The 13,150-nt window shown below is 40.2% G+C and overlaps 1 protein-coding gene across 1 annotated transcript; it reads left to right on the plus strand.

The window, feature by feature from the left end:
* The first annotated feature begins 5,799 nt into the window (after positions 1 to 5,799).
* On the plus strand, positions 5,800 to 7,169 carry LOC146319386 (uncharacterized). Its single transcript, XM_084730658.1, has 2 exons — positions 5,800 to 5,890; positions 6,520 to 7,169. The coding sequence occupies exons 1-2, from the start codon at positions 5,800 to 5,802 to the stop codon at positions 7,167 to 7,169; spliced, it is 741 nt and encodes a 246-aa protein (XP_084586784.1).
* The last annotated feature ends 5,981 nt before the right edge of the window (positions 7,170 to 13,150 follow it).

The following is a 13,150-nucleotide window of genomic DNA, read 5'->3' on the forward strand; positions in this document are numbered from 1 at the left end:
TGTCCTTGTTTCTCCCTCTTTGTCTTTCTGCCATTTTCTCCTCTGCTCAGGAAACTCTCAACCCTCCTTACTCCTACCAGTTTCTCACTTTAGGATCTCTTATAAGGGCTAAGATGTTTTGTGAATAACTTTTATCTTAACTTGAAGAGGAAATTATTAGAAAACATCACTATGAGAAACTCTTTGTACTAGGAATCATCACTGGTATGGTTCTTGAAAAACAACTTCCTCCTGGATGGTTCCATGTTTGGTGTTGGGTAGTTGTTCTTTCGACTTGGTGTGTCGTAATGTTGAAACTGCAGGAAATCTGTATCTGTACATTCCCTTAAACCACCAAATTATTGTTTTACCTGACTTGTGAACAGGGTTAATGCTACAAAACAACTTTTACAACTAATCTAAGTCACTCTGTGTGGACAGCAGCTACCCAATACCATATTATGAATGACATGCGAGCAAAAAAAAGATATGCAATACATGAATTAATAAAACATTTACACCTGTCCACTGTGTTTCTGTGTATATGATGTCAACAGACAACTCAGCAAGTCATGTAACAAAATTTTTGCCAACTTTCTGAGAGTTGATCTGACTTTAGGGAACATTCATGTGAATTTCTTCTATTTTTTTTCCAATTATTCCAACATCACATAAATGCAGGATTAAGCACCACTGTAAAGGTTGCACAAGTGGTCCCCGACAGCTTCTGGGCCTCGATGCAGTTGCACCAGCTGCATCGTTGATATTGACGTCAGTGAGTTACATAGCACTGCAGAGAAGTTGAAAAACTTCTCGACTTTAGAGAAATCCTATCTGCTCTTCTCCAGCTTTGTTTCCGAATATCAATTATTGTCACAAAAACCCGACTCCTCCTCTCCTCAGCAGCACCCTCACTTCATTATTAAATTCAAAATGTTCGAGGCAGGGCTGAGCTTTACACCTAATTATCCTTGGGAATAAATTGCTGAGGTCTCCTTCAAAGATCAATGCCTGCTGCTGCATTACAACAGAATCGTGTGAGCCCCGGCAGAATCACACAGTTCCATTTTCTGACTCAAAATCAAATCAATCATTAAAATAAAACAGGGTTGCACAATTTTCAGGCCATTGTTTTCCTAATTACAGGTTTTAATTTAATATAATGTGAAATCTCTAGCTGCGTGCCCCACGCTACAATGGAGTAATCCATCCACCCACCAGCTCATTCATGCCTCTGACAGAAAGCAGTGGTTCCCGGCCCACCAGCCTGTGGAGAATCGATTGGCTCTGGCTGGTGAGAAAAAAGAAGATCATGCTGACGGATTTGTGCAACATACACACACAAACACACAGGAACACACTCATGTTATTATGACACAGCGTCAGAAATACAGACTCACAGGAATGCAAATGAGATACATTCGACACCAAAACAGCACCTCTGATCTTTGTAGCTTCGCCCACTTGACCAGATAACTGACAGGTCAAAACATCCAGTGATCTGCACAACAAGAAACAAGCTCTAATTGTTTTGTTTTTTTCTAATTGATTCCTAAGTGGCAGGACTTGGTGTAGACTGCAGAAGCTACCACAAAGTCTTAAGCTTCTCCATGCAAGAGATCCTGATTAGGACTGCACAATTTTCAAACCACAGGAGCTGCAACCTTTGTCAAAGCCAAAATGGGTGTCCACAAACTTTTAAATTAATGAATGCAGAGATGCCCTGTCTTACAAATCAGATTGTACAGACTTCAAGAGGAAAAGCAGCATCCAAATTGTTACCAGAACTTATTTTTAAATGGGTGTCCCATCTGTGAAGGCCCCATTAATGCAGAAAGGTACACGCAGGTTTTGGAGTAACATATGCTGCCATCCAGATGACGCCTTTTTCAGAGATGTCTCTGCTTTAAGGAAAATGCTATAAAATACTATAATTAGTTTTTGTTCCAGTAACTTTCAGTTTCAGTTGTTTGTTTCAGTACTCAGAGGGGATTCCTCAAGACAAAAATTGGGAATCTGATGTGCATTTGTGGCTCTTTTACATGAAAAAGTTTGGGATGTATTCATATAAGTGTTGTTTTATGCCTTATAAGTATGACTATGAGATAAATGTAGTGGAGTAAAATACAAAATTTATACTTTTGGAAATGTAGTTGGTTCTTTCCCATGACTGTCAGCAAATAAAATCAGAGAAACAAAGAGAAAAATGTAAATGAATAAATTTAGAATAAACCATCATCCACATCAGTAAGTAACAACCTTAATGCCAGTAACATTAGAGAAACGATGAGAATAAGCCACAAGGGATTTCCCACCTCTGGGTGCGCCTGAGGCCTCCAGATAACTAAATCCACTCCAGAACACTGATGAGCGATGAGGATGAAAAAAAATAACACTGAAAAGTTGTCATACTGTACCGACATCATGGCCGGACTGACCCGCGAGGAGCCCCGGGGCAGAACTGAGCTGCTGCACCTCTATTAACCCCTCGTTCCCATCTTTCTCGGTGCATTGTGTTCACATTCTCCATGCTTGAACGTTACCTGGTCCCGGGTTCACTGTGCGGTGATTTGATTTAACATAAATTAATTCAGAAATATGCACCATGCGGGGCTCAACCCGACTCTCCGACTCAGAGTTTTCCCAGTCGACTCTGAGTTTGAGATTCATTAGATTTATTTTATGTGCTTGTTGTTCCTGCTGTTCTGTTTGTTTTAACAAATAATTGATATCATTACCAATGTATTTTTCTCACCTTGAAATATATTATTCATGTCTTCCTCTCAGTTACAGTACAGTTCACCAGCAAAGAATCAGCTCACACTAAACTCGAGGTTTGTCTGTTGTTGAGAACACAGTGCTAAAAACACGATACAGATGGAGCTCGTTCATTGGTGCACTGTTTATGCCTGCATATTGATATGTGAAATAGTTGGTTTAGGCACCAAAACTACTTGGTTATGTGCAGGAAAAGATCCTATTTTAGGTTAAAATAAATATGTGAGGTAAACTAAACGTCACAAGTTTAAAGTCACATGGCATAGCTGTGTCTTAATTCGGACACTTGTCTGTCATGCAGTACACTTGAGTACACAGTGCACAGTATGTACTCACCTCACCGCCTGTCAAGCTTTGCGTTCCTCTACGTGTTGAAGCAGTGTATATGAGGCTCTGAAAAGAATGATAGTCTGTGTTTCATGAGTCTGGGCGGTGGAGTACCTGTAAGATAAAGCCCTAAGAGTTTTAAAGTAGCTTCATTGTGTCCACTGGCTGCATCACAACCACTTCTGCTGCTGCGACTGTCTGCAGATTGTGTTGACAAGTGAACAAATACAATAACTAACTTCCTGTTGTTTTCAGAGAGCCATCATGCACCTTTGCTTCACCTCCACTAAAACTTTCACCTCAGTTTGATGCTCTCATTTTAATGCGATACACTTTTAATAATTGCGGTAATTTGTAGGTATTATTTACAAGTGTGATGCATTTTTGTGTAACAGAGGACACCAGTGACGTTACTCTGAATTTCTGATTCCCTCTTTAAAGTCAGTCCAGGCTTTTCATTTGTAATGTGGCAGCGAGCTGGAGGTGGATGGTGAATTTATACAGTGTTTAATTTATTGATCTGAGTCAGCTTGACGTTTGTGATTCCATATTAATGGCCCAACTCTCTCAGACGGCATTTAATTTGGTGTTATCAGAATCACTAACAGGAACACAGCTGTGCTGTCTCATCAGCCGTGCCGAGGGACAAGAAGCAAAGCGAGCTGGGACCTTAACAAATCAGCTGCAAATGACAAGACTGATTTGATTTTTCATTTTGGCATGGGAGAGGAGCATATTTTCAGGCTGAAAATGGGAAAGGGTACATTAATTCATTAGCATGAAATATAACTTTAGGTGGAGTTTGGAGTTGTTATCATTGCTTTGGGGAGGGGGGGGGCAGCGCTGCGCTGTGTGGGTCCTGCAGCTCAGATGAAATCCCCGGCCAAGGTTGTGCAAATTGAGTAAAAGCTCACCCTGACTGACACACAGGAAGGATGGCTGCTGGAGCTGGCAGTGTGCCAAGAAAGTCATAGCCCACAGTCCTCCAGTCCACCGCTTTTAAATATAGAAGACCATATGTCCAGAGCAAATGGAAAAAGAGAAGACGAGTGCCAGTAACAGTAATGAGACGTGCAACAAACTGGCCTGAGATATGAGTCTGACATTTTATTATCGGAGTGCCCTCTTTTTATTGCTTTTTATTCTATTACATTTATTGCAGTGCATGAAATTAATTCATTGTGTCAGTGACGATGATGACTTCTCTAATGTCTGTCAACCGAGATACTCAGTCTTTTTAATAGTTCATGAAACAGAACAAAACAAATAATGCAAGTGTGACTCCGGTGCTCTGCCTGAAGTATCACTGAGCTTCATGACATCGTTTTTTTTTACTGCGTACACTCAACTCAGCTTGAGTCTTCTGTGCTGATTTTTATTTCTCTACATTTCAGATGAATATTTTGTTTTCTTGGTACTGCAAGCAGTTCTGTAGCGAAGCCTTTGATTGGTGGTTGAACTGAGGCACCAACCCAACGCTTTGATATTTGAAGACCTGGGATTGAAACAAAATCAACCATCTTTCTCTGGCACCGTTTGCAGCACCTTTAAGTAATCTACTGTGGTCACCAGTTACTTCGCAGCTAATTCTTTTGCATGTAACTTAGTCTGACTTTACATGATGAAACTTTCATGCAACAACCTAGTTGGCTGAAACTCGGGTGAAACTAAGTTGCTTTTGAGTTTGCTCGTGTAAAGCTCTCTGCAACACACTTGAAACATGTTTCAATCAAAATGCTGATAACCTGTCCAATCATGACATGAAACTTTTCACATTCCAGCCAGTTTTAACTGATTTATTTTAACGCACGTTGATCACACCGTCAACAAGCAAATGTGAGTGAGGCAAAGTCTGTTTACATTTCAGTTAGCAGACGACTAACTGTACCGCTATGGTTTAATATAAAGAATCACAGGTGTTATCTAGAACACAGTCATATATCAAGCTACAGTTTCATAGTAATGTCAGAAAGTGGCAACAAAGAGCAATGTATTTATTTATTTTCCTTGAATCAAACAGCAAATGCACTCAGATGTTCATTGGTTCAAACTCCTTGAACAGAGAGCGAAATGATCCATTGGTCACTTTTGAATGGGCAGTAAGTCAAGTTTTTTCCTTCGGCATTTCAGTAATCATTAATGCACCAGTAGCGCTCTTCCTATTCTCGGGGATGGCTGTTACAAAACAAAGTGGCCAGACAGTGACAGAGGAGAAAACAATATGAAATAAGATACAAAGATGCAAATCTTGCAAATAACAATGCAAATAATCTTGTGAGAAAAGAGTTGTTATTAAAAACAAATACCAAACAATCTAACTAATTTATGTGAAATTAATTGTAAAATCGTGTTGTATGAGACTTAGCGGAAAACGAATTATATCTCGTTTTACTACTATAGAGACATCAGAGCCAGCGGCCAATTTCAAAAGTACATGTTTTAGCGGGGTAACATGTATGCTAACAGCCCGGTCATCTCGCCAGCTGGCGAGGTATGCTGGTCGTTCCGTTAGCAGGACGACACATCTCCGAAAACGTCGGAGCAAATTTTAAATTACGCGCTATTGTGATGAATCGACCACAGATTCTAAGTTTTAATGTCTACATTCTTGCATGAAATAATCTTAAAATTGCATTCCATGGTACTAAAACAGTAATATTTCAACACTTGTAACTTAAAGTTGTGGGTCCTCTCCTCTGCCATTGTTGCTACGAAATGCATTCTGGGATACGTGGCTGCCCCAAGTCCACACAAGTCACCACCCGATGCATCCTCGATAAAACGGGCGGGGCAAGAACACATCCAGGTATTTGACTGTACTTGGCAAGATGCGGACTTTTGAATTGGAACAGTACTTGGACTGAGACTGATGACATTTCTCAAGTACACAAGAACACAAGAACAGAGAAGAACGCATATTGAGAAACGGCTTCTTTCATAAAGAAATATTTATCATGTTGCATTCCGATGTTGAATTTTGAACTGCGTTGCTCGGACAACCATGTGTTTACATTTGGTTCACAGATGGTGTATTTTGATCACTGATAACTTTTCACCAAAACCAGTTTCCTGCAGGATATTCATAGATATCCACAGTCATGGCTGGAATTCTTAAAGGTAGGTGAAAGTTTAACATTTAGCAGCTGTGTTCTGTTGTCCTTTGAATGGCATCACCTTTTCTTTGCTATATAGAGATGAATAAGAAAAACTGCTGCCCACTGTAACTGTTTGAGGACATAAAAATCTGGATGCTCTTTGATTTTTGAACCCCAGTTAATTTGGAGTAATGGAAACATGAGACTTATCTTCTCCCTGCTCTGTTTTAAATTTCTATTTTTTGTAATGTTGCAATATTTAAGAGTGTCTGCTTTTATTGAAGGGATAATTTGGATTATTTGACATGCATAATATTTTGTTTGTGCTATTATTTTGCAGATACGTCATCAAAAAAATTTGTGCTATGCAGTATTCCAGCAAACTGGACCACTCTGCCTGTACATGCTGGTCCTCAGTCTGCTTCACACTGTCACAGTATTGCAGTTTATACAAAGGAGAGAGGAAGCACAAGTCTTGTCTACGAAGGCTTCATTTGTCCACCTGGTCCTGAACAGATGCCCATATCAGCGCTGCAGCCACCACCCAAAAATGTACGCTTCGCGCAGTACAGTGTGAAACTTCAGGAGAAGGTCGGTGCCGAGGCCACAGCTCTGGCAACAGTCACCGCAGAAGATCAAAGAAACACAATGACAGAGTCGGTATCGGGCAGCAAAGCAGAACAACGTGTTGTCAAAGCGGAGCCAGGCAGCGCGCCGGCAGGCTGTGCAGATCCAGCCGATGATTCAAAATGGCAGATGGAAGTGGAGGCTATAACCACCGGTGACACCAACACTGACTATCCTGAGTTTCCTCTGGACACCCTGGAGAGTTTACCCCTACTGGGGACAGATGAGTTTCATTTTGAACCTTGGGGCAACTCGCTGGACATGGAGTTTTTGAATGATGAGTTTGGTTTTTCTGACCAGCAGTTCAGCTTGCCCAGTCCAGGACAGTGCGTTCCCCCTGATATGAACTTGGACCTGGAGTAGTGGAAAAAAGCTACTTCTTTTTTCCATTTTTTTGTGATTAAATGTTTTGTGGATTCATTACATTGTGCTTTTTATCTTGTACTAGATCTTCATTTTGAACATCTAACTTCTTCACTATCAACTATTCTCACTATTTCATAGAAGGTCAAGTATAGACAAAAAAAATCTTTCCACAATTAGTGTTTATCCACATAAAATACACTGTGAACAGTTTTAATTGAAATACCTTTACACTAAAGAAAAAGTTGAAAATCTGACAGCCAAAAACTTTCATGCTGCTGTGACACCACCCCAGCATGAACACGGAGAAGACTTGTTTTCCTTTTTTCTTCTCCTGCATCCTGTACTTTGTTCTGGGCCTCTTAATGGCTATCGATTCCCCCCACACAGGTTTGATTGATTTTGTTTTGCCAAAGATTAAAGTCCTGATCCTCTCACAGACCAGGAACATCTGATTCACTTGTGATGCCAAACCATGGCTGTAATCACACTAAAGGTCACGAAGTGAGTCCCAAGGACTAACAAAGAGTTTGGCGCTGTGTTGTTCTGTTACAACTCATCATTATCCTCTCCTTTCTCTGTTTCCTAAAGCTGTTGTTGTGTTGTTGACATAATTTTAAACTTTCAACCCGAACTAAATCTTGATTGAGTTGATTTCTTTAACCACTAGGGGGCACAAGGAGTTACTCACTGTATGAAGTTGTTCTGGTGGAGAATTGCATCATCGTGGTCATATTCAGTTGCATATTGTTCCCAAAGGTTAAGGATTATTGAGTGTTCATGTGGTCTTGGAATAATATGAAAAATGTGTTTCTGACAGGAAAATCCCCTCAAGGTGGAACAGCAACTCAGAAAGTTGGTGGAAATGTTGGTCCATGACTTACCAAGTTGGAGACAACGACAAAAAAAATCTGATTGGATAACTCTGCATTACGGTTTTCAGGACAGTAACCCTTTAATTTCTGAAGGAAACTTGATAGAAAATGAGGTTAAGATTAGAAGAGAATGGCCTAATTGTTAAATGAAAGAAATTAAATACAATATATGAAAATATAACATTTGAAAAGCTGAAGGCCATCTCTAAAGGCCCTCAGGGTTCTCCTTTGCTATATAGCTTCCATGTTGTTTCCAAATTATGATTTAAGCTCAAAAGAGTGACTGGGACCATCAGAGGAGAACATATTAACTTCTGTGCATTTGGAGTCGTGCCTCTGGTCTTCTGATGAAGATGAAGTCCAAAATTCACTTTAAGTTTAATTCTGGTTTGGTCGTTTTAGCTACTAATAGCTCGACTATGTTCACTAGCTTGTTTGCTATCTCTGTTATTTGGTGCTGGACAGGCAGTGTAGAGAAGATACACCTTAACATCACATGTTGGGTTATGGCCGTATCAGCACGGCTACGTTAGCATTTAGCTCTGCCATTCAGAAAGCCAAGCCCATTCTCATTCCCAACTTGTCACATGTTGTTACCACCCCACAGCGGCTCAGACAGACGGGCACGCTACCTGTTAGTGGCTAAAAGAGACTTCAATGTAAATCCATCCACAACTCTATAAGATGTATCAGGCTTATGTTGTAGAACAAAGGAGAAAGTCTGAATATATTACACCATATTTCTTTTAAAATGTTCCCACTAAGTGTGTAACTTTTTATTTTATTATCTTTTATTTTGTGTCTGTCACTGTGTTTCTTCTTCAGTTTGAATCAGTAAAGAATTCAGTAAAGAATTTGTCCATTCCCACTTCAAGGTCGAGGATAATAACATACAAAGTGGATAACATTCATGTTTGCTCAGTCATGCATCCTCAACAAACACACACAAACACACACTTACTTGCGTCACCATAACACCAGTCTTGACCACTGACCAACAATCTGTGTTTGCCTAACTGGGGACATGTCCCTAATTGCACCAGCTGTCCCCAATTAACTGGTCTTGAGTCTGAAATGTGCTCCCCAAAAAGTCAGTAAGTCATACACACACACACACACACACACACACACACACACACACACACACACACACACACACGTAGGTAAAGTGTGACATACACTAACACAAATTGCCAACAGTTATCTTTTGCACAAAGTCATTCTCCTGACCTTTCTCTGAACACAGACTTTGTTTCAACAAAGTTAAGCAATCGCTGAATCAAGCTGCCTGCAGTTTGTGTGATTTATCCCGCTCTAATTGCCTAACTCAAATATTAATAAGTTTCCTCAGCCATGCCATAATCCCCACAGAAAAAAAAATTATCAAGGAATTACATATGCTGCAAAACAAACCTTGTGACTATTTTTTTCTTAAATAAATGACTTTATAATCCATCAGAGGAATACAAATGTCATTTCACAAGACAGACAGAAAGAACAGGCCTCTGACTCTTTACTTATTTCCCCAGCTGTCAAGTCTCAGACATTTAATCCAAATCTGTGCTAGCCAGAGCTCTTCTGCAGAGTCTTAGCAGTGGATTGGTATGAATGGCTGCATGCTGTTTAGATGCCCTGCAGAGTTTCACTGATGAAGTGTATTGACATTGCAGTCACAGTGCAGAATTACCACTCATGCGTTTATGCGGTGCATGTTAAAGGTGCCACATACCTACTGCTGAATTTAAATGTTGCATAAATCAAGAGGATGCATTATATATTCAGTATGAGGGATGCCACTGCAACTGTAATAATGGTGGAAATCAGTATGACCTGAAAGAAAAGGTCAACACCTCCAGGAGTTGTTAGATGACTGAAAGGATCTGAAAGCAGAAAACAGCCCAAGAGTCTAGTCTCATAAGTCAGTATCTAAACACTTAATAGTCTCCATAGACACTGAGGTCAATGTTGTTGTGAAAACTGGGTGGAATTATTTAAAAACTCCATTGCCAAAGCATCCAAAGTCCTTAGGTGTGCTTGCCACTGAGGGAAACTGGAGCAGAGCATCGTTTCTGGTAGGGTGTGTTCTCGAAAACATGTAAGGTCTGGCAGCGGCCGTTCTCACCACCGTTGACGCAACTACCTTACATTTAAAAATCCCCAGACAATTGGTAGGCGGAGAGGTCTTCAATCGTCTGGTGTCATTAGATTAAAGCTGTGGTAGGCAACAGATTTTTGGCGTCACTGTGCAATAATTCCATAATAATCCTTGAGCATATTGTCATCAAGTGGCCCGAGACAAAACTAAACTTCTGCGCCTCCTCTTGGCTCTCAGGCTTTTGGAAATCTGGCCCATGATGGGAGACTTTGACCAATCACAGGTCCTCTCAGAGACCGGGTGTTCCTACTGGCTGTTCTACTTGTGCAGCTGCGTCCCATCAGTGGAAAACCTGAACCAACTGTGGATGGTATTTGGTCATAAACTAAAGTATTGTGCGAGTTTCTGACAGCTTTAGAAAATCAAAGTATACCGAAAGTCATGGTGCGTTTGTAAAAACACACAAGGAGCTATTAACTATTTAACCATTTCGAGGCACGACATGGAGAGCAGCCTGTATGGCCCCAGATCACCGTTTTGAGGGCACTGTAGAGGGCACTTTATCTTGTTTTATCTACCATAAGAGCATCCAAGAGGGCCCTTTTGCTCCATTTATTTTTTTTTCAAAATGGGGGCACAAGGAGGGGCAATCGCAGTCTGCAGTCCACCAGTGATTTAAAGTATTCTCACTACATCCATAGCAGTTTGGTTTGGCAGCCTGGATGCTGATATTTGCAAAAAACTGCCAAAACAGATCACCACTCCTATACTCCATTTGTGAAATAAAAATGTTGTAGTTTGGCTTTGTTTGTTGATTATTTCCTGTTTTATTTTCAAGTCCTTGTCTTTCCTCATGTGTCTTGTCTTTACTTCCTGCCTTTGTTCTTTTTTCCCTCCCTTTTGATTTCTGATCGTCACCTGTTGTGTGTGACTTACCTGCCCCTGATCATTCCCTTAGTAAACCCTGTGTATATATACTAACCTGTTTCCATCCCTGTTTTGCCAGTGTCAGCTTTGTTTCCTTTTGTGTGTTTATTGCTTTCTGGTGTCATTTCCTCGTGTTTGTTTCAGAGGTTTTGGACTTTGCTTTTTTCTCTGGCTTTTGGAGTTTTGCTTTTTCCCTGCTTGTTTTGTTCCCTCGTGTGTTCTTTGTTTTTTAGTGTTATTTCCTAGTGTTTGCTTTGCTGGTTTTTGGTTTGGGATTTTTTTTTTCTTTTACCTTTTCCCTGCCAGCTTTGTTTGGACTGTCAGTAAAAACTTTTTTATTTTGAAGTCTATCCTGTCTCCTGTGAGTTGTCTCTGCACCTGTGTCTCTGTTCCTTCAAGTCAACACACAAAATACATAATCCCTGCAGAAATTTATTATTATTATTATTTTCATAATTACACTTTAGCCACTTGTTAAGTTCAAGATTAGGGTGCAATGACCCCCAGTCTTAAGGCAAAGCATGAAAAAGCAGTTGTAAAATTGCCATAGACATATAAATTTCATTGACTTTTCAAAGTATCACTTATAAAGTCATCTCATATACTATATTATTCTTTATATTTAATTTTACATCATGATGCATAGTGTGCGTCTTGTGTACATCTTGCACTTTAATTAATTATTTAACAAACCTAAACCACCATGAATTCAAACATGTCTGACTGATAATACAGTTAGTACAGCAAATTGTGTCTCCACCATCTAAATTATACTAGTAGAATACAGTGTCTGTCACCAGCTTTGTGTGGAAATACTTTTAAAAGATTAAACAATGGAGATGCAAAGTGATGAAGGGTAAAATGCGACATTTGGAATCACAGATAAAAGTCCAGATCTTCATGAACACCATCATCCAGAACACGTCTGAGTGAAACACTGGCACAGGCAGCATGAGACTTATTTACCTCCAACAGTTGGCTGTGGCAAAACACGCCTCTCACTGGAGAAAGACGGCCAAAAGTTTCTGAAGAATCTGTCCAAAATCTCACAGCAAGTGAGTGAGAGCGTTTTAGGGTTTTGCTTTATAATTTTGAGCAATCATTAAATTATTAGCCCGACAATTTCTAACATAGCGGTGCGCGCGGTGCCAGCTGTCCGCCGGAAACACAACAGCAGCCTCTGAACGTGAACAGAAGATGGAATCTGTCTCACAGAATGACACCAAATAACTTGTTTTAACACATTTCTTTTGTTTATAATATGAAGAACTGTGAAACATAATTTCCATGAGGCTGTTCAGTCAGACAGTGACAGATCACAGGCAGTGAACTTGGCATTTCATTCCCGCAGCTGTGGCGAATGTCAAGCTGCATGTGCAATTTATATTATTTTCATTGTGATGTTGATTAATGCTGAAATGGCGTTCTTCTGCCTCAGTAATTATCAGTACCACCAGATAATGGACTTAAGTGGTCAAGTCATGAACTCATAATTGTCCTTGTTTAATATTTGCCTGAAATATGCTATGACCAATGTATTTTTAATGGTATAGCTGAAATTATAGCCTACAAACAAGTGCATTTCCCAGGATGGAGAGCTTCTATTCCTAGGACAGAAACTGTCTAATTTTTTGGGGAAAATATTAATCCCTTCTCTTCATCACATCACACCATCCAGCATTACAGAGGGCAGGCCAAGGTTCATGTCCAGACTCCTGCAACAAAAAGCACTTTGTTTAAAGTTAAGCAAACATCATGATTTTGGTTCAGCATTAATAAAAAATCTTATGTCACTGCTGCATTAACACATTCATTCACTGTCTGGGAATATTATGGTTAATATACTATCGTTCAATACGGTACGTCTGACCATTAAAGTGAAATGAATGCCACCTCCCCCAGGCCATAAAGATGAGAATCACTGTTCCTAGTCACCCTCTTGGATCACCAAGGTACTGACAGCAATCCACCTTCTCCATCTGACTGCGCCAGACCATACCTCCTTGCTGCCGTGTCACACAGACTCTGTGTGTGTGTGTGTGTGTGTGTGTGTGTGTGTGTGTGTGTGTGTGTGTGTGTGTGTG

The sequence above is a fragment of the Lutjanus erythropterus genome, chromosome 11, assembly GCF_056507025.1.
Source record: "Lutjanus erythropterus isolate fLutEry1 chromosome 11, fLutEry1.hap2, whole genome shotgun sequence".
Lineage (NCBI taxonomy): Eukaryota > Metazoa > Chordata > Actinopteri > Lutjaniformes > Lutjanidae > Lutjanus > Lutjanus erythropterus.